This window comes from Megalops cyprinoides, chromosome 2 (genome assembly GCF_013368585.1).
Source record: "Megalops cyprinoides isolate fMegCyp1 chromosome 2, fMegCyp1.pri, whole genome shotgun sequence".
Taxonomy (NCBI): Eukaryota; Metazoa; Chordata; class Actinopteri; order Elopiformes; family Megalopidae; genus Megalops; species Megalops cyprinoides.
Window position 1 is genome coordinate 43,269,652 of NC_050584.1, and position 27,835 is coordinate 43,297,486.

Consider the following 27,835-nt stretch of genomic DNA (forward strand, 5'->3'; position numbering starts at 1 on the left):
CAGAGGCAATACTTTTCTACAATTGGACATATTCAGAAGTAAATTGATTTAAAAATTCTATTTTAATAAAAATGTAAATTATTATTTATCAAAGCACATAAAACATTTGAAGGATTCTGTAAGTGCAGTTGACAGTTTTTTTCATCCCTTGAATAAACCTATTACATTTGTAATATTTGTTCAAATATATCTGTATATTGCTAATACATAGATTTAATAAAGTGTTGTAAAGTGTGATTTTATCCAAATGTTTGAAGTGGATTTCCATTCCTCACGTCACCAGTAAGAAAGATAAAGACACGGCACTTCAAATGTTGTTTACAAACATCATCTGGCCTTTATATTAAACATATTCCAGCCTCAAAGCTGCTGAGACAAGTGCTTCTCATACATTCTCAATACAATGAATTTCCTGGAATTTGCATTACCTCCCTGTACCCTGAAGCAACATTTTTGTTTATATTTGACATTCATTAATTGTTGCGGGCTAGCCTGGATTGTGCTTCAGTACAGGTGTTTAAGTGATGATCCTTGTTAAACACAGTGAAGCTTTCACGTGGTCAGCAGCTAGAATTACCTGTTTGACAAGAAGAAAATGCAGCTCAGCCACATGACTCAGGTAAGTATCTTAGCATTTAGATGCAGGGGCCTTACTTTATACCAGGTGAAATTTGGGGGATTCTGCATCACCCCAGACTATGCCTATGACTGAAATTTACTGAAGGTAGTTGGAATGGCTTCCTAATCATGTTGTAGGATTTTCATTGTATTTGTTTCAGTGGTACAAAAAATTAATTTAGAATTGTGAAAATTTCAAATTTAATCCAAGCTTTCAGCTGCCTTTCCCAATCGTAGTTTTATTTATTTTTTTTAAAGTAAACCAAGCGAACAAACCAATTCTCCCAATAATGTATATACAGTGTATAAAGACAGTAGTTTATATAACCTGTAATCCAAATGACCAACAGACTGGATTGTGTGATGTAATACTGGTGGAGTTAGGTAGGGGGAGACATTCAGGTGAGAATGTCTGAAAGGAGATGGAACATACAGTATGTGAATGCTGTCAAGAATGAGAATTGGAACTGATGAATACAATGGAACACAGTAACCTTGGTTAAGTTTATATTTTATATTTAAGTTTTATTAGCCAGTTGCTTGAACTGAAGAGAAGCCAGAGGAATTAAATGTGTCATGGATGTTACCTTGTAAATGTAAAATGTAAAATGTAATGTAAAATGTAAAACGTAAATGTAAATGTACCTTTCTCCTCAAATGAGAGATAAATGCTTCCTGTAGGACTGCAAGGGCATTGCGGTTCTGTAAGATGAAATCCTGGGGACATTACATTTATATGAAAGATTTATGATTTGATTTATGTTTAGTTTGGGACCCCCTCATTTTTCAACTCTTCACTTATCTTGCAAATCCTGTTGTCCAAGCAGAAATTTCCCAAGTCTTTCCTTTTGTGTCCATTGCCTCTGTTCTGAGCAGCAGCAACTACTTATATTCTTATATGGAAGGTACTGTAAAAGAGAAGAGATTTAGGTCAAAATCAGCAGGTGCATTTAAGAATGGCAGAGTAAACCACAACCACATTTGATCTGCTGCAGTACACATGCCAGGAAGCTACACAACAAGTGCCTAGGCTCAGTGTGTGTACTTTGTAATTATTAGAGCGCTGCTTCCACATGATGGAGCTGCTCACAGGATTGTGAGGGTAATGGTGGCCTACTGCAGTACAGCAGGTCACTGCAGGACAGCGCAGCATCCCTGCCTGGTTAAGTGTGTCCGCGAGACAGTAAGAACCTGAGGAAGTCTGGGGCACGGACAATCATGTGCTGGAAGTCCTCCAGTGAGAGACGCCCGTCGTTGTCCAGGTCAGCCTCGTCAATCACCTTCTCACACACCATGCGGGATTCGTCAGCTGACAGCTCATTGCGTGTCAGCTTGTTCAGTGTTTTCTCCAGGTCTGCCTTACAGATGTAGTCGTCATTATTGAAGTCTCAATGGTGGGTAGCAGGGAAATAGAGAAATCGAGGACATAGAGAAAGCTGGTAACTATCTTAAGAGCAAAGATCACCAAAATCAGCAGTAATTAAAGCAGAAGTACTAATAGGTAACAGAGCATATGTTTTCTGTCACATACTGAAGCAGCAAGAAGCCATTTGTCAGTGATGTCATCATCAATTTTGCTACAAAGTTTTTCTTTGGATCAGGTACTGCCATTTTTTCATACTCTGATCTGTTGTGCTAAAAGCTTGTCAATAATGTCTTTCTGGCAGTTCTAGACTGGTGTTACTGATTGTTGATAGGTGACACCAATTTCAGATGTGAGACCAACTGTGAGTAGTGCGCACTATTAGATTGGTATTACTCCTAGGGTTGTGAGGATCATAGCCTGTGGTGAGTACTGTGTGCTGCCCTTAGACCCAAATTTGATCCTCTTCTTTTCAATCAGGTGAGAAAAAGGCTAATTCATTAACCTGGTATGTGGTTTGTAAGCTAAGCTCTTATAGCCGTGTTTGCCTTTTTGTTAAACAGGTGTGAATAATACATGAAAACTTTCCTTGACCCATGACCATGGCCCCGTGCTGTAAAACAACCTGATCTATCAGCGTGGTTTAATTAGAAAACTTTGGCACACTGACACACATGATGCATTCACAAGCAGCCCCTTCAAATAATGGGCATATAAATTATTCCTGAATGTTTTTCTTTTGCTTTTGTCTTCTCAAATTGTTTCAGATCAAGGTCTTAGTATTTTGGTAACTTTGACTCTGAAGTAACAGAATTTTAGCAGGTGGTTTATGAAGCCACTTCCTCTTCCCCTGAGAATATCTGTATGAAGAAGGTCATCCCAATAGTTGGTGTAGCTCATGTGAAGTATTTGCTTTACAGACTGTTTGGCAGCAAGGCAGAAATCAGACTAATATCACAGGGGCATCATCTGGATACTGCATGAACCTCCTTTTAGTCTTGGTTTTCATGCATTAAATTGTGTGCCTATAGACAGGTTTTGTAGTTTATATCTTGATGAAATAAGATGTACAGTTCTTGTGAGAAGGTTAGTAGAATTCTGTAATTTTAAAATATTGTATGCACCATGGACCATATACATATAGGTCTTGTCTGTGTTGTATTTTAAGGGGGAAAGCATTCATATTCGTCTCATGCAACATGAATGGCCACCTGACTGCTTATGTTTTTCCCATTGGTTATTACTTAGATGTTGATACCATACTTAAAGAAAATCAAAAAGGCATATGGCTTGAAACCTAATGTGATGTAAATAATCTACCGTATCTATACCTACTTATGTCTATGTAATTTGTATCATGTACACTTAATTGGCACTGACCATAAATTTTAAAGGCATAATAGGCTTTCAGATCTTTGGGTGCCATTTCACTCAACGCAGAGAACATGTCCAAGAAGTCATCCAAAGTCATGTTCCCCTCTCCATCCTCTGAGAAAACCTCAGCTATCCGCTGGCGGAAAGGGTTCTCCTGCAAAGCAGCAGTTCATGCAACTCTTTACTGAACCATGAAAGACAGAGCAACCATGTGTACAACAATGATGAAAATACAATAATGAAAAGGTGCAATTGAACCTTCATCTTGAAACAGAGGTTGAACACCATTTAAAATATCATGGAAAAATGTCATTTGATTAGTCTATATATAAAATTTGTCATGTCTGATGTTTTACTGGTATTATTATTATGTTTTTTGGTTTTGGGTGTTGCTATTGATCAGCCTCAATGAAACAAGTTTGTTAGCTGTTGCCATGGCTGGAACTGTATGTAAAGTGGTGCATAACAGACCCTAGTTCAGAGAGTATGAGCAAAGATCTTAATATGTTCCTGAAGGTTCATAGATATCAAGTGGTGCATAACCTCTCCAAGGCTCAATTAGCAGGCAATGAATAATTGACGCACAGCAAGGGGGAGAACAGCTTGGTGTCCTTGATGCAGGTATACCTTTAGTTCCGGCATGCTGCCAATCAGCTCGTATGGTACTTTAACATCTGGCTTGTTGGTGTAGTCAAGGGGGATTAACTGTGGTGCCAAGTCTCGATAACGGTGGAAGAGTCTGCAATAAAAAATCAACCAAATAAATTTATCTACACATCTTTACAAGGGGTTTGTATCAGAGCATTTTACAGTAAACCAATGAAAATCAAAGAACTGAAAGAAAATGTGAATGTGGTTTATAGAAGAAGCCTTCATCAGGACTTGGTTGAAAACAAGTAGTTTATTCATAAACATGCATAAAAAGAGGCATTTTATACAAATAGAAAATAAGTCAATAAACACTAAAACTGGACAGAAATAATGGATGATGTTCTCAAGTTATGCAAGTACTGGAGCACCAATTCTAAATAAATTGTGAATAATTTCACATTTTAGGGAGGGGTAACCTTCTGTTTTAGGTTAGGATCTAATTAGGAATTACAAGCCATAATTTAAAACACGTTAAGAGCGTAGGCTGCTCATGCTATTATAAGACAATCCTGATACAGTGCGTAATGGCTTCTTTCCAGAATTAGTTTCCAGCTGTATTCATGAAGATTAATGCATGGAATGGCTTTTGCTCTGTGTGAGAGTTCACTGATACAGAAAGTGCAAAATTACAAGACTGGCCAGCAGCTCTCCTCTGTAAAATTGCACAATAATCCAAAACCTGCACAGTGGCACAAAAGAATCATTGTTTGAGTGTAGTATTAGTCATCCTTTGTAAGATGAACTTCCTGCTTAGTAACCATGCCACATTTTCCATCACTTCTGTTACTCGCATTTCAATGAAGTTCAATAAACATGGATAAATGATTCAAATCATCAAAGCGCAAGATCACCATTTAGTGATGAAAATAAAAAAGTCGAATTCCTTACCTTATGATTTCTTTCCTGGTGAAAAATGTACAGTCCTAAAAACACAGATATACAGGCAACAGCTGCTGTTGTTAAAAACTCCAAAGCTGATAATTCCTCCTGCTATTTTATCTCAAAATCAGCTTCATCTTTGAAGCCCCAGACAGGGTCTGTCCGTCTCTGTTTGCTATTAGAGTAATGTACATCCAACCTTCAGGATAAACGTATGAACAATCCACATAGTGGGGGTATGGAAGGGTGGGGGATGGGGGGTATATACTTCTTTTTCAGGAGGTTTCTTATTTTGGTGACACATACTCTGTGCCAACCCAAAAGACATCTAGCTCTCATTTATAAATATGACCCCCCCCCCCCTCAAAAAAAGCACAAGAAGAACAATCTAGAATCCAGTTATACATTAACTGAAAACTTTGAATCAAACTAAATTGTTAGAATCAATATGTATACAGTCATAAATGCAAGTATAAATTTAACTGTATCATCTCACCATTTTATCAATGTACCAAGACAAGCTACTTGAAAATATTACAGATGTTTGAGAGACTCTTCTATTTAGTACACTCACTTGCCTGATTCATATGCTGAGATTCTTATGCTAAAAGCAAAAAATAAAATAAATACATTTAAATAGAGAATTAAAATATAAGAAGGTTTTGGCCTGAAGTGGCAGATTAATTTGGCAGGTTGGAAAGATAGGACAAACCTGATAAGCATCTAATTGTTGCGCTGTAAAGATGGTCTGTTTGTTCCCCATTCTGGCATTTGCAGGCTTCCTCTCAGTGCCATTGTAGTGTTCTCTACTAAGATCCTTTTAGGGGCCCTCTGATTATTTCAGATATGAAAATGCTGGAACAAAAGCAGGCCTGCAAACAGAGCAGATCAGGTGTCACTCATGGAAGGCCCCTTTCGTTCTCAATTATAATGGAGGCATTTCATCGTTTTCCCTGACCTGAATGGCAGCCCCTTTGAGAATGAACAAGGGCTGTCACCCAACATAATTCAAAGCCGTATCAACCCCTGAACACTAGTCTGTGGGTAGTGCCTACACTGCTCTTGTCTGGTACTCATGTTACAGCTGGTATATACTCGGCATGTACAGTACACCTGCATTATGTGTCTGTATTTTGGATCAGCAGGACTTACTTGGGCCAGCTATAACTCTTACTGTAAGGAATGAAAAATGTTTGACCAATGAAATGTTCCATCTAGATAACAAAGGGTAAAGGAAAGGGATTAGGGTTTGTGTTTACCAATGATTTTAGAAAATATTATTCCACAAGAGATGTAGACATTCCATTGACCCACTAAACATGACACAGCAAAATGAAAATGAAAATCTTATCAATAATTACAGCTACCATAGTGATAAATAATCAATAAACGAAACACGTATGTACGGAATGTGTTATCACTTTCATTTATTCATGTACTGCTGAATGGGCCACCTCGGTTAGCTATTTGTAGCCTAATCATCAAACAATTCGATTTCCTAACTGAATTTATCCATTTAATATTATGTAATGATACTTTGAAAAGTGGAAAAAGTTAAGTAGGAAGCCAAACAGAAGACTAGTATGAGCTTTCAAGGGTGCTATAATACATCTCGACGGATGACTAACCGGACGGAGACAGTACATTACATCATCAGCCCTGCCTACACTGCTCATGAATTATTAACGAAGTTCCTCATGAATAAGACAAACCGTATCTAATACAATTTTTCTGTCAAAGGGCGAGGATTGCGTCTTTAAAGTGTGACGAACTGTGCTTCTCATTCAATTAAAATGTCTTACATCCCAGGACAGCCAGTCACTGCTGTTGTGGTAAGTTTGAAAACGTACGAAGTAGCGAGTTATGCTAGAAATCTATTAGGCAGACGCTTCAATGTGACGAGCCACAAGCTTTCAGTGCAGTTACGAGTTCGGTGTATTGTGTAGGCCTAAGAAAGCCTCGGTCTTGCTTTTCCAAATTGAGCGGAGGTTAATGTGATACGGGCCGCTTACAACAGGAGCTATGGCTGGATTGCGTAGCTACCTAGCTAGCCAATATAATTAGCAAAGATTTTGTAGGTTTGAAATTTAATAGTCTCTGAGTAAGATTTTCACAACTGTAATTAAATGTCTGTCATTTTTTTTGCATTCTTTTCATGTCTAGGTAGCGACAGTTTGTAGTGAATAACGTTAGCATTAGCCGTTGCTAGATAATTAAGCTGTTTAGCTTGCTTTTTTTTTTGTAACGACAGGAAACTTTTTCTTGTTGCATGTTGGCTTACACGGGCGGGGGCGCTTTTTAATTGTTCCATTTTAAACATTTAACTACCCCAACGTGACATGTTGCTGCAATCTTAATTTGTATAATAATAATATTATTAATAATAATAATAATAAAAAAAACTTTTTGTTCAAGCTATCCAGCTAACCATGATACCATGTAACACAATGTTACCTAGCAAGTTTGCAAATGTATTTTGGAATTCTGAAATTTAAGTATCACTAGCGAGGTAATTTAGCTAAAATCAGATGTTAACCAGCAACGCCTTTGTCTGGCCATATAACTAGTAGTTAAATGATGTAGGTAGCCTGCCTATGCTAGCCAACCTTACTGTTTGATGAAAATTTCGCTTGCGTATCACGTTAGCTAGCTACATTAGTTAACTCAAATGATAGTAATAAAAGTAAATAATGACAACTACAGTTAGCTTCCCAGTACTGTCCCATTGGGCTCACAGATTCAGCCAACGTTGGCCAGATATGGCTAGCAAAGTTTGGCTAGCTTTTTATTATGCATACTTTTAGCAGGGCGTTGTATTTTTAGCTAGAAGACTAGCTAACAACGAATGAAGACCGCTTTCAGTTAGGTGAAAATTCTTCATACTTGTTGCGACAGCTGTAGTGTTACAGTCCGGCCCAAACTTGACAACGTAGGCTATTGTCTACTTGCAATCGTGCAGCATTCTGACATGATAGCAGATGAATCATAGTTTGGCTGGCAGTGCCAGTGAACTCATACCTCGTTTAGAGCCGATAACTAACGCCAGCTAAATTCGTGCACATCTGATTAGTGACCATTAATCATACAGGTAGGGTTGCCACCTTTGAACATTTTCGGCCACGCCCGAATCATCCAGTGTGCCTTCTTTGCTTTAGAATCTAAATTTTGTCAATACTTTGGCCTATATTTATGGCATGCGTGTCGACATAACTTTAACACTCACATAGAGTGAGAGAAAAGTTCATTTTGAATTATTTGCTGCTACACGAGATCATGTTTGTGTGTGGACGTTGGTAATTTCTGACTCAAAGTTCAGCTGCCCAACATTTTCTTCTAAAATAAATGCATTGTCACAGTTTTTTAGTTTTCTCGTGGAGGGGCACTTGGCACGCCTTTCCCGTTAACAATAAAAACAACGATGGAAAATAAAAAAAAAACGCAAATGTTGTTTGGACGGTCCTTAACTTGTCGGTTTTATAAGCAAACACAGTGAACCACTTGGGAAAAATAAAATTGAAAGATCAAAATCACCATGTTTGTAGTATTGGTACAATATGCTGTTGAAGACCAGATGTTTACGTGGAATTCATCATCACATGGGCCAGCTTTGTGTATGGAAATACTATGAGGCTTGCCAAAAAGCTCCATCTGTTGGAATGAGAGAATGCTGTTTTCTCAGTGTGTGGAAGGGAAGATGGCTCAAACGTCTGACTGTCCTGTTTGCATGTGTAAAAAGTCATTTGTTTCATGCAGAGTGAATCTAGGCCTTACAGTCTTGCTGTCCAAGAAACAAGAAAAGAAAATGTGTGTAGTTTCCAAGTATTGAGGGGCACAGCCAAACAGGCAATAAAATATCTATCCATCTTTGCTGTATGAAGGAAGCAAACTCATGGAAAATATGAAAGTGTATTTTATGCCATGACTCATCCTGTATGATGATTGCAGATCATATTTCTCTTCATATTTCTTATGAATTCTGTTTTGAATCACTACTAGTGTGTTGTCTGCCTAATTTGCTTCATGTGCTTAAATCATTTGCACTGGTAGCTCTCTCAAAAAGACTTATAATTGTACTTCTAACTCTTACAGGACATATTTAATCACATTTAATTTCTCCAGTTATGTAATATGATCCTTGAGTATAGTTGAACTAGGAGTCAGTAGACAAATTTCTGAATGAAATGAAGTCATTTCTTGTGTAGTTCAACAATATTGATAGTGTGGACTTTCATTTCAGCAACGCATTGAAATCCACAAGCTACGTCAAGGTGACAACTTGATCCTTGGATTCAGCATAGGAGGAGGAATAGACCAAGACCCAGGACAGAACCCCTTCTCTGAGGACAAGACAGACAAGGTGGGGTGTACACACTGGAGCTGTACACATCCTGTCCCCGTACTGTCGCTATACTTGCTGTATGCACTTTTGTAAGTCGCTTTGGATAAAAGCGTCTGCTAAATAAATAAATGTAAATGTAAATGTATTGGCATAAGTTTGTCCATACACATTTGCATTATAGATGCAAAGGGTGACATCAATGCTAAACACATGGAGCAAAGGTTATGAAGGAGAAGCTGACTCCGATGAACTTCACTGACCTGTTTATGTGTGGACACAGGGCATCTATGTTACAAGGGTGACCAAAGGAGGACCAGCAGAGGTTGCAGGCCTGATGATGGGAGACAAAATAATGCAGGTATCACTGCTTCAAAATTTCAGTGTGTGGAGTGACCCACAGAACTTAATGCTGAGTTTGTGAATGCAATGTATAGTATTGTTTCCCTGATTTTGAGTAGCCCCTCAGAGAAATAAAAAGCCTTAGCAAAAGAGGCATATAATCCATAGAGTTTGTGTTTCTATGTCTCCACTAGATGATGCTGTTTGTGTAGTTTTGTATTGTGACTGACGCATGGATTGGATGGGTTAGTTGTGAAACATTTCCAGTTGAGGATATGAAAAGAGTTAACTACTCTCCAAAATGACTGAAATATTTGTGTTGCAATTTCTTGGTATTTGTGTTTCAATCAGCAATCTGCAGATACATTTCACAATTAAAAAATGCCTGTGAGTATAGATTCTTCCATAAAATAAATGACTAAGTACAGAAAGTTTAAATGTCCTCTTTGGAGATTTAAGACTCAGCCTTCATAAAGTTAAGCTTTTGGCTCTTGCCAAGAGCTTCTTCATGCTTAACCCAAAATTTATTCCACTAGAATACAAGTTTACGACTTGAAATGATAAAATCTGCAAATAATTATGACTTGTTCTCATCATGCTTTCAAAATCAAAAATGTTTGAGTGTTCAAATGGGGATTTTTCATCTTTTATCCTTACTGGAAGGGAACTGTAATAAATGTAGTGGTTTTCAGATGATTATGCAACAGTCTACACTGTACTTATCAAACATTTGATTGTGTTGATTCACTGTACCTCCGTTGGTGAAAACAGGTGAATGGCTGGGATATGACCATGGTGACTCATGACCAGGCGAGGAAGAGGCTCACCAAGAAGAACGAGGATGTGGTGCGGCTCCTGGTGACCAGAAAGTCCCTGGAGGAGGCCGTCAGGCAGTCCATGATGCAGTAACCCAGTACTCCAGACTAAAAAGTGAACAGAGACCTAAAGTAGGAATCCAAAGATTCATTCCATGGCAGCCAGCACATTCACACTGATTTCACTGCTCCTGCTGTCTGCCCTCTACACCAGCATACCTTATCAAGTTGAGTGAATGTTCGCTTTTAACAGAGTGTTAAGTGACACTACAAGCGGCATTTACTTTACTCAGCCTGTTGTCAGTAACACGACATTTATCAATGGCTTATAGAGCCTCTAGTTTGAGTATGGTTTGGTGTATCCATAGACTACAGGAGCACTTAACTCAGGCTGCTGTACTCGATTTAAAAATTACATACATGAATGTTAAATCAGGCTTCCTTATTTAAATATAAGGATGGTTGTTCGGTGGTTAATTCAGAATTGAGTGTCAAATATACGTCAAATGTAATTTGATGCTAGCATTTGAAGTCCAAATACATATACTAGTACATATGTTTTTGAAAGTTATCCTTGTTCTTCGAACTGTAGATTCCATTGAGTAATTCTTACACAGATATGTGTCCACATGCATATGGTCTGTAAAGTGGAAAGTAAATTAGCTAATATTACAATAGTATTAACAGAGGCAGCAGTGCTTGGCATAAACACAGGTGGGTTCTATCTTTGGATTCCCACGGGAGTTTTATTCGTATTGATTTCTTTCTTTGAATTTAATATGTGCCACAAGCAATAAGATATTCAGTGCTTTACACTGCTACAAGATTGATGACTGATTTATGGGTACTTTTTCCTCTGGTTTAAGGGACTTTTGCATTTAATTTTTATATACATACACCAAAGAAACATGAAAATCAAATATGAATGCAATGTTTCATTTTGTATTGTGTATGTTTTGCACTTGTGCATCTTAAAAAGCCTTAGCCAAAATTCTAATGTTGGGTGAAAGGAAGAGAAAGCTGGCTGCAAAGTAGCAAATTATAAGAATGTGGTCATAGCAAAAAAAAAAAAAAAAAACAATTCCATGGCTGAGTCTTGTGACTCAACACTCCTAACAGTTCCATTCAGGGTTCTGATTCACACTATGCAGCCATGTGGTGCATTCTGGGATCCCTATGTGGCACCTGTGGAATTTACTATGTTGAATCCACTAAATAAGATGATTGTACAAGTGCCTTTTGTTTCAGTTTGATGTGATGTTAAGCACAGATGCTGGCTCACTAGTATGGTTGAACATCTTGTTGTTTTACCGGGAACAACAAATGTATTTTGTCTTGAGTTGTACACTGGAATAATTTGGAACAAGGTTGACTGATCCATAGAATAAAATTCCTTTTTGATACTTGTTAGCCTTAAAATGACACTAATGATTATGCCACTAACTGTTATAATGGCTGTTTCCTTTGCTGTTCCAATTCCTGTTAAAACGTTCTTACATTTGTTAGAGAGCCCTTCTTCAGCTGTTCTGTCATAGAACATACGATAGTTTCATTAATTTCCCCCCAAATACATTCATTTGTTTAAAACCCATATTTATTTGTAAGTTGTGGTAATGTAACACTCAGTGCCTAATATACAGTATATTCTACCTGTTTCAGTAATTTCTTTGTGCTTTTTCAACAGTTTCCAGCAACGGTTAAGCAATAGTGGTTAAGACTTAATACTGAGAAATAGTTTAGTGTGTTTTTACGGCTGAGAGACCAGTTGCAAGAATCCTATTTGAAAAGTACCTTAATACAATTCAAATGAACCCACTACAGTAAAGAATAAGCATAATATCTGTGTGAACTCTGTATCAAATGTTTTTGCTTGCTGTATACTCCACTACTTATTTTTATATTAGGTCTGAATTTATATTCATTTTTGAAAGTGAGCAATAATGAGCAATTTTTATAACACTAGCAAGTAGATTTTATATCTTTATGAATGATGTGGCACATTGAAAACTGAAAAAACGCATTAAAGAAAAATTCTGTCAATATTTACTGTTAGTTAGTACAAATGGAAACATGTTATTTTTCTTGTTGGTGTAATGTCATATTATTGTCTTTTTCTATTTTTCTTTTTTCATTTTTCTTTTTCTGTCTATTGAACCTTTTCTTCCTCTGATCTACTCAGAATATGTTTTACTTTGGTTATATTATGTTCAATAATACAGTGTGACAGAATGTAAATCATCGGTCACTTTTTGAATGTTGTAAATAAACTGAACTGCATTGCATCACTTACTGCACTACGAAGGGGAACCATTATTGTGTAGTTTCAGTTTGGCTTTGGATTTAACATAATCTGTCCCTAAATGTGTCTACATCTAAAGGAAGTCAATGGAATGGCATACACACTGTCCCATCTTTATTCTCCCTCATTTGTTAAGTTGTAAGTGTTCATTTAAAACTGATGTTGTCCTACATGTTGCTGTCCACCAGTTAGACAGCTGCTGGAAATGACTGCTGGACACTGAATTGGTCTTGGTCTTGCTGTCACACAAGGACTCTGATCTGGAAAGTAATTGAGGAGATGTTTTATAAGCAGCTGTATCGCACCTTGTCAAGACATCATAGGGCTAATCTCTTTTTTTTTTGTCATTTTTTGGGACACTCTTGCTGTGTAGTGTGTGACTCATTTTTGGTGGTCATTTGGAAATGTCTTTAGTTTTGAACAGCATGGAACTGATGGAATGAACAGCTGTACGGTACATGCAAACCAGATGTTTCGGCTATAATTGACAAACTGTATCTGATTTTGTTGCTTCTGAGTAGCAGTGACAATAGTTTGGTATTAGGCTGTCAGCTACTAGAGGAATACTGCAACTCAATATAAATGGATATAAAAGAGCTAACCAATGCTTAAGTCATTTTGTGTCTTTCTCATGGCTTCAGTATTCTTTTCTTGGTGTGTATGGGGTAGAGGAGAAATAACAGAAGCGTGACTTTCTCAGCTTTCCTTGTGAAATGAAAGAAAGCTCAAACGAATGCCAACAAGAGGAGGTGTTATTCACAGATTGTAATCTCTTAATTAAATTGTGTGAGAGGGATGACTAAATCTGAACATATCACCCAACTGTCCTACTAATTTGTTTGGAAGAGATAGTGTAGTTCCATTACAGTAGTCAAACCAGACTCTTTTTTATTGCACCATAGCAAGATAACCAGAAGATGTGAGACACAAACCATTTCTATATTCCTTATAGTCTAGGCAGAGATTTTTTTTGCTTAGTCAGGGACCTTCACAACAAATGTAGTGAGAGCCTGTTCTTCAATGTTGTCATTAATTTGCCTATTGAGTAATGGCATAATATGAAATGACAAGTGCCTATTTTTCATCCATATTTTGATTCTGTTCTTGCACTCTGCCTGATACATTTTTAGTTGGCTTCAGTTTTTTTTTAATTTCTTCATGTTGTCAGCTTGAAAGTAATCAGATGACATTTCAAAGCAGAGAATCTATTAGGTGACCTTTTGTTGTGCACTCGGTGATTCTGATACAGGGAGTTTCTCCACTTTCATCCCTTAGTGTTGCCAGGGGTCTGAAAACAAACACTCCCCTTTTAACTCAAGGTGTGATAACTGCAGGGAAACTGCACCTGATGCACCCCAGCGAGTGAGGGCTCACATTCCCTCCATCAGAACAGCCTCCTATTCTGAATCAATACATGTCTAGAGGAAAAATGGTCTTTTATTACTCTTTCAATGAAATTTCCTCACAGTTTTGACTGACTTCTACAAAATGTGGAAGTGGAAATAGGTTCAACTCATTTAAGACCAGATTTGTTGTGTCACTACTGGGTGTATCAGAAGACATTGATAAACTCAGAAAATGCATGTCCCTCCTCTGTGTCAGTGAAATGGCTGTTTTTTCCATTTTTTTTTCCATCAGATATTCTGCTAGCTATCCCCTGAGTGCCATCAGTCCAGTATGAAATCCTGTATTTAAAGAAATGTGTTGGTATTTCTGTGTGTGTTATTTAGATCATGATATCCAGACAGAACCCCTTGTAACAGGTAATGAACAGCTGTGTATTTCTTAGGTGTCCTGAAAAAAAATTTAAATGTAAGGTCTTAAAAAATAACTAAGCCTCCCTCAGTCATTGGCTATAAAATTAAAAGTGCATTCAGTGATACTAGACCTCTCCCCTCTGGAAACAAGGTACTGTGTGCAGACAGACATATACTGGATCCCAAGGATGTTCTCAGGACTATACTGTCAAAGTTGCTCATTATATTAATGTAGTGCAGTGATACTACAACAAACATTTAAAGATGAGATTTGGGAGACATTTTGTCAGTTTTACCTTTCTGACATTTTTTTTAATTGGAATGACTGGCTTTGAAAAATGCACTGTTTTCTGTCTCATGTTTGATGGCTTTATGAGTTAAGTTTTGCCATATGGGTTTGTTAGAGATGCCAAAATATATGAATATTCAGAGAGACATTCCACACAACAAATCTCTGTAGACCTCTCATTATCTTAGAGTTCGGATTTCCATTTGCTTTGGCAAAATGTGCTTCAGGTACATAGGGAAGCATGCTTCATTCCACTTCCCTAAACAGTGAGGACAAGGATGTTAATGGCAAGTCAGTCTTACATGAGAAAACAAGATGCAGCTATGGCCCTACTACTGTAACCTGATCTCCATATACATGCAAGAAATGGAGGATTTGTAGGGCAACCCATGATATTACGTTGTTTCTCAGTTCCACATTTTGTTCAAAAATGAAAAGTTGCTTGTTGCTAGGTAACTGCTAATGTATGTTTCACAAAAGAATGAATGAACTATGCTTCAGAAGCTTCTACACAATAAAGACAATGTCTTGAACCCTAAACATGGATATCACATTTATATCCCTTCCTCTAATTTTTCATCAACAAATAATATGGCTATTCTGGAAAAATAGATAAAAATGATCTTGGGATTTGTTTGTCAGAATGCTGAAATCATCTCTTAAATCTTAGGAAAAAAAACTTTTGTAAGCTCAAATAAAAGTAGCTGCCTCTTTGTCCTATATTGTATGGAAGCCGAGAATGGCCGTGCTTGCAATTATTTTTTTGAATGCCATTATCTCCAGATCACGAGTTAATTATTTCAGTATCTTGAGATAACAAAGCTCGTTTTCTCGAGATAACAGGTTAATTTATCTCATTATCTTGAGATAACAAAGCTCATTTCTCGTTAAAACAAGTTGATTATTTTGTTATCTCGAGATAACAAAGCTCGTTTTCTTGAGATAAGATCATTTCTCACGAGAAAACGACTTTTGTTTTCTGAAGATCATGGGATAATTATGGAGAACTCGAAAATGAGTGTCTGGATTTGATAACACCTGATTTAAGCCTTCAAGATCGCTGCCATGACTGTCAGGGAGGATCTGAATGTTATCTCTAACGGAACAACACAATGCAATTTTTGCCTGTGTTAGACCTTGACTGAAGTACAGTCTGATGCATTGATCAATAATGGGTACTTCTGACATCTGACATCTATATATGCTGACATGGCACTCCGGATCTCTGATAAACATTATAAGTAATAAGAGGAAACGAGCTTTGTTATCTCGAGATAACGAAATAATTAACTCGTGATCTTGAGATAACGGCATTTAAAAAAATAATTGCAAGCCATTCTTGGCTTCCGTAATATTGAATGAATATGTTAACAATTTTCTTTTATCACTGGATAGGAATTTATGATTCTGCTTCTTTTTTGTATATTTTTATTAATATACAAACAGGTTTAGAGCAGTGAAGGTCTCCAGTGAGATTACTGTATTCACTGGTCAGTTTTACCAGTCAGATGTAATTCAAATATAAGTGGTTTTAAACAGATACTGGGCTTATAACATGTATCTGTAGGCAAGCACGTAATTATCAAGCTAAATGTAGATCATCCATGGTTTACACCTCCCACGCCGTAACAGGGTAATTGTGTTTCCATAGCGATGCAATCTGCTGCCATTCCATTTAGGATACCAGCCTGGTTTCCTGAGGAGTAAGTGGGTGAAAGATGGACCTCTGTTTCAGAGCCTCTGTTTGCCTTGAGTGGGAATGACTTCATTAACATGTGCCTTTTTAGACTGCTGTGGGTGCTGTTATGTATGAGTCTGAACATATAAACACACTGCATGCATGCCATACACAACCAACAAAGAGGGACTAAGGCAGTTCAACTAAAGTGTTGTAGAAGGTTAACCAATAACACATGCAAGGCAGTTGCCACATTTTCCTTATTTTATTTACTGTCTAATTTATTTTGACATTAATTCAGCCTTAAATGTATTATTAATTGTATAACTCATGCTTTGTTGGAAACAACCACTAAGACACTGATACTATTGAAAGCCAAATGGTAAATAAAAATGAACTTTGAGAAAGTTTAAAGCACACTCAGGGGGGCTTTAATCAGAGCTGGATATTTAATACAAGTGCTTTATACAGCTGGATTACATTAACTATAATTCTTCAGAGACTACTAAAAATGGAAAACAAACTTTAAAAGAAATTCTGAGAAATTCAGTGGTCAGCATTATCTTGGCCTTGTAGGAAGCTTTGTTTTTTGTAAGCTGGTCTGGTCACCAAAAGGGGAGCAAGGGGATGAAGATATAGCCTAGTTAATAATAACTGGATCTGCCACAGCAAATCAGTAATATTGGTACCATGAAGTATTCTATAGCCTTTATAATTTTATAGTTTAGTCTATTGTTTGCTTTATGGAATAATTGCATGTTTGTATGGAAATACATGCAATGTTTTATGAAAAAGTACAGTCTTTCTTGCAGGTGTAAATTACCATCTCATGGAAGAAAACTGAATTCTATCTATAATACCAAATACATTTTACCAAATGACCTCAGTGTCCGAGGTACAGGTCAGCTTCTCCTCCTGCATTATTGAGTGTTTTTGCTTTACTTTGTATGTTTATTTGTTTATTTTTGTCAAAAAATGTCACTATATGGCAATGGCGTTGCATATTGCCAATACAGTTGAGCGTCCAGTTCCTAGAAGCTTTCACTAAAGTTTCAGCAGAGCCCTAATGTGAAATAGCTTGTATACACAGAGGACCAAAGCTAAACGTGTGGGTGGATATGTGGGTAGAAATGGGTTGAAGGTTGCTAATATATGTATCCCCTGAGTTTCCATACTAAGACCCTCAGCTGGTTCAGAGAGACAGGTTGTCATGGTAATAGAAACATCATGTATCCTTTCACCTATATCTATCCCCATTCAGCTACAAAACAGAACTGTTGGAAAGAAAGAGAAGTGCAATTATTGTAGACAGAAAAATAATACTCCAAAAGCTTGCTTGCCATGTATTATCAACCCGGTGAAATAACATGAATTTGAGTGTTTCTCCTTATGCTTCCTTTCCTTTTATGGGCCTTTGCATGACAACCTTTTAAGAGTTCAATTCAATTATCAGTTGCTACCTTGTGAAAATGAACCAGGACCAGGGCAGTAGAACGCAAATGGCCATTATGGAAAATATTGATACCATTACAACTTTTATAAATGAGCTGTTAGGACTATAATTGCTCTTAAGAAAGCACATTGAAATGTGATACACATTATTACATTGATCAAATTGGAAAATTGAGTTTAATTATGCATGCAAACGTGCCCCATTGTCTTTTTCACTCCCTGTACAAATAGTTACACACCTACAAGAATAGGGTATGATATAAAGCTGGTGTGCAGTGCATTGCCTTTTCGGATACGGATGGGCAGCAGGTGGTCTATGTTTCTTCGCGCCTGGAGAATCCTTAACCTCTCCCTCCTACGCAAACCCTTACCCGCTTTCGAGACGTTTTACTATCTTGACAATTTAGCGAACGGGTTGACGTAAACACAATCACTTACAAAACGGAAATTAGCCAAGGAAGACAATACAAGATATCTCATCTTTGGAGTTACTTTTTCCTGTTTGCGCGCTGTCGCATCCGCACCTAGTGTCTGGGAGAGTGTTTTATAAACCAAGAAGAAAATACTGGCACCACTGCGTGGGGATCTTGACATAAGGTATGCCCTAAAATGTTCTTTCGTGTCATGGATTAGCTAATGCTTATGCAGTTTCTGCACTAATGTAGTAAGTGGTGATTGGTATTATACGTGGTAACAGGTGGAACAGTGTGTATAATGTGTATCTTTCAAGGAAACGACCAAAACTGTTATATATAACTACTTAAAGTATGCACTAATTTCAACACATAATCTTCGTGGAAAAAGAACGAAGATATTCTGCCATATTTTCTGTTGATGTAGCTGCCTGTAGCGACATTCCCGGTGCAGTCTTCTCTGAATATCACATTTGTGGGTCACTTTGCTCAGTCATTCTTCAGGTTGTTGATGACATTATTTTCTGTAGTTCTGTGTTTTTCGGGATCATCATCGGTTATGAAAGTCTAGTCATCCGATGAATCCGCTTTTATACTAATTATACAAATTAAAACAATTCCAGATTTTACATCCAGATCCATTCTCGTAAGAGTTTTGGCAATTTAGCAACTTACTAGGAGAACAGTGAGGGTTTATTTTGTCAGTGAATTGTAACATGATTACGTGGTCTTGGCTAGTTGACATAATGATCGGTTACAAGCTTTGCTTAGTCAAGCCATACCTAAGATATAATTTAGGAACCTGGTTGTAGAATATAATGCAACCATGCTATTTAATATCTATTATGTGTTGTGCTGTAATATCTGTTCTGAACCAGGTGAATGCTGGGTAGTGGCCAGTGGGTTGGGGTAGGGGGTAATGGGTAGGGGGCCCATTGAGGGTGTGTACGCGTGACTGGCCAGTGGCTTTGTAGTGGTGTGCCCTCAGCATGTGCTCTCTAGGTAGAACTAGAAGGCATCTGAAGGTCAGGTCAGAGGAGATGACAGACCTTTTCATGTCTGTGAGTGTATGAGTTCAGCACAAAACTACCTTCCCTCATTTGGACCCTGAGCTCTTGACAAGGTTGACTGCGCTAGAATTCATATCTCATTTTGGACTGTGCACCAAAAGACCAAAACCATGAGTGGTAAGTAAGGATTTTTTAGAGAGAGGAACATTGTGTCCAATTGTAACACTGTGTCTGAAGCTGCAGGATTTATGTTGCTATCCCTTTAGCAGACTCATTCAATAACCTAACTTCCATCCTATGCTTCTTATGGCTTTACGGGATTTACTGCTATTTCAAGCCATTTCAATGAAACAAATTGATGCTACAGCAATGTTTTGCTTTTCTCTGACATCTCATTTTCAAGATACAACTACATGAAAATTGTGGCATTTAAATGGTGTGTAAGCACTTATTAGCAATGCTTAGGCTTCTTGTATGACTCCTTAAGTATTGTTAAACTGTGTCAATCTGTAGTCTATGGCATGAAATAGAAGAAAACAGATATGGCATAGCCTTGCTATGGGATGTATCACAGGTTTTACTCATTGCATACTGTCAATTAGGTCTTGGAAACCAGTACTTGTATGGTTTTTAAAAATGGTGAATCTCCTTTTGACACACCACTTAGTACTTTGGCAAATGCAGAGCCTTTAATCAACACAAAATGAAAATCATATTCTGCTTTCCTGTGTTCTGCACTTTGTTCAGCAGGAGTCTTTTTAACAGGGGCGTTTGAAGTGGCTCAGGGCTTTCTTTCCGGTTAGATGTGAAATACCATCCCTCTGAACAAATTAAGGTCATACCCATGTAGAGGAAACATACTGCAGAGAAACAGAGAGTAGTCAGTCAGAGAAAAAAATGTTTTAATTGGCCCTTGACACTGTTCATGGATTTGGCTCGCTACAAGTTTGCATCAAGGGTGGGGCTTAATCCATATTGATCTACAGACTAATCATTATTTCGACCATGGTTCAAACTTTGTTTGCGGTTGAGACAAAAGTCCTCCATCATTTTAAAAGTACCTAATTTTAGTAGGTTTACAATGCAAAGGCATACCAAAAGTAAGCCACTACAACAGATGGACCGTAATCATCTGATGATATTCTTGTTTTCCTCATCAGTGAAGTATACCTTGTGGCCATTCAGATCATGCCCTCATGACAAGTGTCCCCTTTCTGAGCAGTTGCATTGCATACAGTCCTCTTCAGCTTGGGGAAAAGGACTCTGGAATGCCTCTGAGACAGAATGCACAGCCAGGTCCTCATGCAGCTTTAATATGACGCTTCTGGATGTCTGAAAAGGAATTGCCAATGATGGGCACAGTACTGGGGACATGGTGTACTCACAGTGTAACTGGGACCCTCCTTGTAGCAGGGATTCAACAGATGCTCAGATGATTTGTTGCCTAATTGTTTGGCAATCAATGTTTTTGACATTAGTTATATATTTACATTTGCATTTATTCATTTGGCAGACGCTTTTATCCAAAGCGACTTACATAGGTTATAGTTCTTTACAATGTTACCCATTTATACAGCTGGATATTTACTGAGGCAACTGTGGGTTAAGTACCTTGCCCAAGGGTACAGCAGCAGTGTCCCAGCGGGGATTGAACCGGCAACACTTCGGGTACGAGTCCTGCTCTTTAACCACATGATATAACCATATATGATTCATTATAAGAGCCTTGAAGCTCCTGGTGGGAGTCAAGAAGAGTTTAAGCATATGCAATTTAGAGCAATGACTGTTTATTACCTTGATAGTTCCTCTGAGGACACAGGCCTTGCTGTAATTAGACCCCCGTGGTTTACTGGTCTTATGTGACTGAAAAATGACATTTCTCTCCTCATTGCTATGGAAACAGAAACCGGCCTGGCAAAAAATAATTAATTTTTAAGATGATTACAGTAGTAATTTACAAAAAACGTAATTTGTTTGATAAATCGTATCCTAGTTTTCTCTAGTACGTGTGTATGACACACATCCAGTAGGTATAGATCTAGGGCATGCTTTCATACAGCGTATTCATATAGTGGTTGTTTTTCGTGTCATTGTGGAGTGAAAACACACTGCTTTTCAGAAATATATTTAACATTCAGAGGAGCTTCAATCAAGGGCTCTAGCAAAGTGTCCTGCTTTTAAGTACTTCACATCCTGATTGGTTAAAAAAGAACAGTGATGCAAGGTGATGGGTGAGAATTTTATGCTATCGCAACCAACCTTTCAGTTTCCCCTATTTCTTTCTGTATTTGTAATGGCTATGGACTGGTGCATACAGTGTACAGTATATGGTGCCAGTAAAAATGAATTGGGCTAATAAAAAAGAAAGGGTTTTTTTTTTTCATTTTTCACATTGACTCTGAATGCATACACAGTTTTTGGATTGCAAGTTTCCTTCACCTGTGAGGCACTGCAAATAAATAAACAAATAAAAGGCTGGGAACAATAACAGCTACATTTTAAAAATATGAGTCTTTCAGTGAACATCTGGTGTTGCAGATTTCAGCTGAAGGGTTCACATCTATGATCCCTCGTTTGTAGTTTGTTGTGATGTACAAGAGTGGGTAGAGTATGGGGACAATCCAGCCTAATAAAAACAATTCCACAGAAAAAGTGCATGCCTAGGCTTTGTGATTTTACTGGCCTGTCAGCGTGTGTTAGCCTAACAGTGGTAGGGAAGATGCTACTCATGTTTTAAAAGGGTTTATGAACAAAATAAGTAGATGATATCTATCTATGCAGAAGGACAAAGCGTGCTTCTACCATCAGGCTTCATCCACAATGCTCCCTCATTACTCATATTTCCTGACAAGAGGAGTGTCATCACTGAGAGGGCTATACCAGTGTTAGTCATCTGTGCTAAGTATGGGGTGCACTATCGCAAATAGCAATTTGACAGATCTCAAAAAGAAGTTTGAGGTCACCTAAATGGAGTTTGGATAACTGACGCCTTCAAGAAAGGATGATCCCAAATCTGTCTAGGCAACTTTTCCCAATGTATGTATACAGTTATCAAGAGAGCGGACTGTTTGCTTATTTACATTAACCATTTCACAGTCCTCCTCCATCTCATCCTCATTATTTTTGTTTCTCTTCAAAAGTATGATCTGTGCAGCGGAATGTCTGAGTTTGCTGTAAATGTGATTAGGTTGTGATCCATTCCCTCATAAATATCATGCTAAATATAATGCTAATCATAAAATTGCGAATGCACTATAGTTGAGGTCAAATTAGTACTTCATTGTAGGTCTTATCCAAGTTTCTCCTTCCTTTCATTGCTGTTGACCATTAATATCATGAAATAATGTGTAGGCAGTCTCTACATGTTTCTCCCGTCCTTCTTTCTCCTCCAGTTTCCCACGAGTCCTGCCTCCTGGACCAGGTGCTGGAGCTGATTATGAATGAGAAGCCCCCAAACACCAACAGCCTGTTCCTGAACGAGGATTCTGAGAAGCCCCACCTCCCGGAGCGAGGCCTGAAGCAGCTGCGCAAGGCCATGCAGAAGCAGGCGTCCAGCGCCCAGAAGAGGATGAGCTCCATCACACGCCAGAGCGTCAGGAACTTCCTGCGCCGGAACACCTTTGTGCTCTTCACCGTGGCTGCAGTCGCACTAGGCAAGTAGCCAGAGGGGACTGTCGAAACTCTTGAACAGGCACAAAAATGAGGACAACCACAGCTCTGACAAATTCAGAAGTCAACACTGGAGAGACTGTTTCACATGACCAAGTGTTTCGTTCTCTGGCTGGAGACACGGGCTCCAATCACCTTGATTCAGAGAGGCTGTTCCCTGGTTTTAACCTGCAGTAAACACCGCAGACACATATTACAGACTCCTGAGTCTGTAGAGTAATGTTTAACCTTTGGCTTCATTCTCTCTTCAGGTGTCATACTGGGTTTTGCTCTTCGTCCTCGCAAGATGAGCTTCAGGGAGATCAAGTATTTCTCCTTCCCAGGGGAGCTCCTTATGAGGATGCTGCAGATGCTGGTCCTGCCACTCATTGTTTCCAGTCTGGTCACAGGTAACGGCTTGATACTTATTGATCAGCCTGGTTATGGGTAAGGGCCAGAGGACATTGTCAGTAGGTACCATGCTAGCTCAAGTTTAGTCTCTTATTCCACTAGTGCAATAGCATACACTAGAAAACGCAATGGTGATTTTTTTACCATTACTGGATTATTTACTATGATAATTTATTTTGCTGTGTCATTACTCGGAATCTACAATCCCCAGTGATCTTCACAACTTCACTGGTGATTGTAGATTCATTCATTGCAAATGAGGGATGACCTGAGGACGTCCTGGTAAAATGTATTTGTCTTACAGGGATCTCCTCTCTGGACAGCAAAGCCTCTGGGAAGATGGGGATACGAGCCGTCATATATTACATGGTTACCACCTTCGTCGCTGTCTTCATTGGCATTGTCATGGTGATAATCATTCGGCCAGGGAAAGGCAACAGGGACAGTCCAGTGCCCTCCAGTGGCAACATTGAGCCAGTACAAGCTGCAGATGCCTTCCTGGATCTCATCAGGTAAGAATCCATTTTTATGGTGCTCAGTTTGCTTTGAGTTCAAAAATAACATACAGATAATAGACATATCTCTTGTACGTGCTTTTGCCATTAAACAAATTATTGTTGCTTTTGTTTCTTTTCTTGTCTTGCAGAAACATGTTCCCTCCGAATTTGGTAGAAGCATGTTTTAAGCAGGTAAGAGATTAACTCACCATCTTGGATTACACTGACTACTGTAGGTCCATGTTGTTGAAATCCATGCCTTTACATCTGATTTTTGAAAAGGGTACATCCATGGTGGAATGTAGAATAGACAAGAAATGAAAACGGTAACTATTTTGTTTAACCCTTAGGCAGACTTGCCCCTGTGTCACCATTATTTCCTTTTAAAATGGGGTGGAGATTTTAATGTGTTTGACATGCTGTCTTCAAACCTGAAAGAGAGAGAATGACAGGAATAACCCTGATCTCTGACCTCCTGATGTGTGCCCCCAGTACAAAACAGTCTATTCCAAGAAGGTCTACAAGAAGAATGTGACCATCGCCGTCAACCTCACGGAGGCTGTCAATGCCACTGAGGCATCCTTCCCAGCCAATCTGAGCAGAATTTTGCAGACCATTCAGGAGACTGTGGAGGAGGTGGTGCCCGTGCCAGGTTCCTCCAATGGGGTGAATGCCTTGGGCCTGGTGGTTTTCTCCATGTGCTTCGGCTTGGTCATCGGCAATATGAAACAAAAGGGCCAGGCACTGCGTGAATTCTTTGATTGCCTCAACGAAGCCATCATGCGCCTGGTGGCCATCATCATCTGGTCAGTCTCTGCTCAGTGTGAGGGTATTGTGTCCTTACACCATGATGTTTTAGAAATTTTTGTTATTACTGTTATTCATATTTTGTTCACAATGGTTGTATGAGTGAAACGTGGTCACCCCCCCATACTGTTGATTGCTCCGTGCCATTGTATCATTATGATTTTCCATTGTAGATCCTGAATGCCCAAGCCATGTTCAGTGAGGCCCGCTGTGTGCTATTGAAAATACAAGGCTGCGATACAGTATCACAATGTGAGCCGGTCGCCCAGCCTCCCGTGTCTCCTGCATTCTCCACGTGTTGATGTTGCAGCCTCCACAGCAGCAAGTGGAGCCTGGCGCAGTTCAGCCAATGTGGTGGATAACAGGAGTGTGGCTGCTCCCCTCTCTGTGTGGCTCAGGTATGCCCCGGTGGGAATCCTCTTCCTGATTGCGGGGAAGATTGTGGAGATGAAGGACCTGGTGGAAGTGGGCGGTCAGCTGGGCATGTACACTGTCACCGTGATCGTGGGTCTGCTCATCCACGGCCTCTTCGTCCTGCCTCTGCTCTACTTCGTCGTCACACGAAAGAACCCCTACGTCTTCATCGGAGGGCTGCTGCAGGCGCTCATCACAGCCTTAGGGACCTCATCCAGGTGGGTCTAGCACCACACTTACCTAGGTGTTCTGGTGGGAGAGGCCTCACTGCAGTTACCTCATCAAAATTTTGAACACTAAAGAAAAGGGAATCTCAGGTAGCAGTTACGTTCCTGTATAGATGAAGGTGCAAAATTGGATCGGTAAGGACAGAGGGTGCACAGGTAGACTCAGAAGTCATTAAATTTCAGAAATAAGTAATATAGTAATTACAGGTTTACCTTTTTTGCTCCCTATATTTTTTCATGGTGTCCCTGAAAATGTCTTGGAAGCTCCATTTTAGGCATATTTTAGTGTAATCTTGTCCTTTCACAGCTGCTTATGAATGGAAAACCTTATGCATGCTGTTATGAATGCTTTCCTGTCTTTTCTACAGTCAGTAAAAATGTAATCTTGTTTGTTTCGGTGACAGTTATTTGGATGATGTTTCAAGATGTTTCTTACCACTGTATGTCTCCTCCAGCTCTGCCACCCTTCCCATCACCTTCCGATGCCTGGAAGAGAACAACGGTGTTGACAAGAGAGTGACACGCTTCGTCTTACCAGTGGGTGCCACCATCAACATGGATGGCACTGCCCTCTATGAGGCTGTGGCTGCTATCTTCATTGCTCAGGTCAATGACATGGACCTCAACTTCGGCCAGATCCTCACCATCAGGTAAGACAGGGACGCATCAAAGTCAGATTCTGTTTTCCATGGAATATGAATGAAAGCCATCACTCTCATTTCAGTGAAGCCAGACAAAGAAAACAGCTGCAAAGAAAACAATTTTAGGTTAGATATACAGACTTAACTGTGGTGGTAACCCAGCTGAAAGCACTCTTAAAAGTGGAATGGACTATATGTCATGTATGTTGTTTTCCACACCTATACATTTCCTATTGAATACACTGCATTTTCTTTATGTGTGTTTCTTTCCTCTTCAGTATCACAGCAACAGCTGCCAGCATTGGAGCAGCAGGCATCCCTCAGGCTGGTCTGGTAACCATGGTGATTGTATTGACATCGGTTGGACTGCCTACTGAGGACATAACGCTGATCATTGCTGTGGATTGGTTCCTGTAAGTCCTGTTAAATGTCACCATAGAGCAGAGAAAGCCTAGCATTCCCTCTGAAAGGTTAGGTTATGTCAAACGCTGAAGATGAGGATAATTTGAATATTACACCTTACTTGCTTAGCAGATGCCACTATCCAGGTTAACATACATATTCTACATGCCATCCATTTCTGGAGATTTCTAGATATTTCCTGAATTAATCCATGCTCAAGGGTACAACAGCTGTGCCTCAATCAGTGTGTGGACCTGCATCCTTGTTGTTACAAGCTTAGTTTTCTAATCACTGCACTGCAGTGTCACCCTCAATAATTTTAACAATAAGTTATTAGAATCTGGATTATTATAAATTATATTTTAATGCAGATTTCATATCTATTGCATAAACAACAGATATTACAAACATTATTGTTATATTCATAAAATTACATATTTTATGCATTTGATTTGATCAACCAATATCTTGCAAATACTTAACTTTCAGATTCTTCTTCTCTTTTGCTCTGTTTCCTTGTAGTGGTTCTCTAAGAGTTCATTTAACACTAATTTTGACAAATCATTATTATTATCATTCACGCAGGCTGATCTGTAGTTGATGGAAATGCTAGAAATGGCCCTGTTCCTTAGAAACACAATGCAAACCTACAGAGGAGTGCATTTTGGGTTGTGAGCGGTGACTCCAACATTTTGTAGTTATTTTAGATCTTTTTCAAGGCCTGGTTGTGTAACACGTATGACCATTGGTGCAGGGACCGTCTGAGGACCACCACCAATGTGCTGGGCGACTCCCTGGGTGCAGGCATCGTGGAGCACCTCTCCCGCCAGGAGCTTCAGAATCAGGATGCAGAGATAGGCAACTCTGTCATCGAGGAGAGTGAAAAGCCCTACCAGCTGATCTGCCAGGACAACGACACAATGAAGCACCGCAACAGTGAGACCACCATGTGAGAAGGGTCCTTCCCTGCCCTCCACCACTGTCAACTGCAAAGAGTGATCGGGCACACTCAAACGCAGGGGAATTGATACATATTCCCAGCAAAGACACGCAGTAGTTAACACCCTCCTCTTTCACGCACCATTGTGTTTCATGATTATTGTTTTGTTTGAACAAGTGGTGGGCAAAGCAGGGCTTTGATGCGCTAATCGTTTATTCTTTTGAAGATTGACCAGTCAAAGGATGCATCTATCTTTGGCAAAGTGCTTTTATTAGACTGAATCTGTCGATTACTATTGAAGGTCTGGTACATATTTTAGGTATGGTCAGATAGACAGCTCTAGGTCTGTCTGAGACCAAGACTAAGATCAAACCAAGGTCAATGTTGTGGGACTGTTGGCTCTGGCTTATATGTGTATGTGAAGCTGCCTGTGAAAAAGATGAAACCCACAGGCCAAGAGAAAACATTTTTTTCAAAATCAAGACCACAAAGGAATGGACTCAAGGCCAGGGTCTCTGATTTGCTCGCTATGAGTTTATGATTGTTTAAATATTGTACTACATATCCCATTC

At 39.0% G+C, this 27,835-nt stretch overlaps 3 protein-coding genes across 4 annotated transcripts; 2 read left to right on the forward strand and 1 right to left on the reverse strand.

The window, feature by feature from the left end:
- Positions 1 to 1,504: 1,504 nt before the first annotated feature.
- LOC118773672 (calcium and integrin-binding family member 3-like) lies at positions 1,505 to 5,648 on the reverse strand. 2 transcript variants are annotated; one of them, XM_036522707.1, is made up of 6 exons: positions 5,598 to 5,648; positions 4,895 to 4,929; positions 3,983 to 4,094; positions 3,362 to 3,509; positions 1,810 to 2,005; positions 1,505 to 1,526 (listed from the first exon to the last, which is right to left on the reverse strand). In XM_036522707.1, exons 1-6 carry the CDS (start codon positions 5,646 to 5,648, stop codon positions 1,505 to 1,507), a joined length of 564 nt encoding a protein of 187 aa, XP_036378600.1. The 2 variants fall into 2 exon arrangements, with proteins under 2 accessions (XP_036378600.1, XP_036378601.1); XM_036522708.1 differs by lacking the exons at positions 3,983 to 4,094; positions 4,895 to 4,929.
- A 928-nt stretch (positions 5,649 to 6,576) lies between these two features.
- tax1bp3 (Tax1 (human T-cell leukemia virus type I) binding protein 3) lies at positions 6,577 to 12,362 on the forward strand. The gene is made up of 4 exons (XM_036521800.1): positions 6,577 to 6,717; positions 9,123 to 9,242; positions 9,505 to 9,582; positions 10,335 to 12,362. Exons 1-4 carry the CDS (start codon positions 6,679 to 6,681, stop codon positions 10,470 to 10,472), a joined length of 375 nt encoding a protein of 124 aa, XP_036377693.1. The 5' UTR covers positions 6,577 to 6,678; the 3' UTR covers positions 10,473 to 12,362.
- A 7,042-nt stretch (positions 12,363 to 19,404) lies between these two features.
- slc1a6 (solute carrier family 1 member 6) lies at positions 19,405 to 27,398 on the forward strand. Its single transcript, XM_036521792.1, has 10 exons — positions 19,405 to 19,453; positions 22,669 to 22,929; positions 23,197 to 23,334; positions 23,640 to 23,847; positions 23,982 to 24,024; positions 24,325 to 24,638; positions 25,038 to 25,271; positions 25,736 to 25,930; positions 26,200 to 26,334; positions 27,078 to 27,398. Exons 1-10 carry the CDS (start codon positions 19,447 to 19,449, stop codon positions 27,274 to 27,276), a joined length of 1,734 nt encoding a protein of 577 aa, XP_036377685.1. The 5' UTR covers positions 19,405 to 19,446; the 3' UTR covers positions 27,277 to 27,398.
- The last annotated feature ends 437 nt before the right edge of the window (positions 27,399 to 27,835 follow it).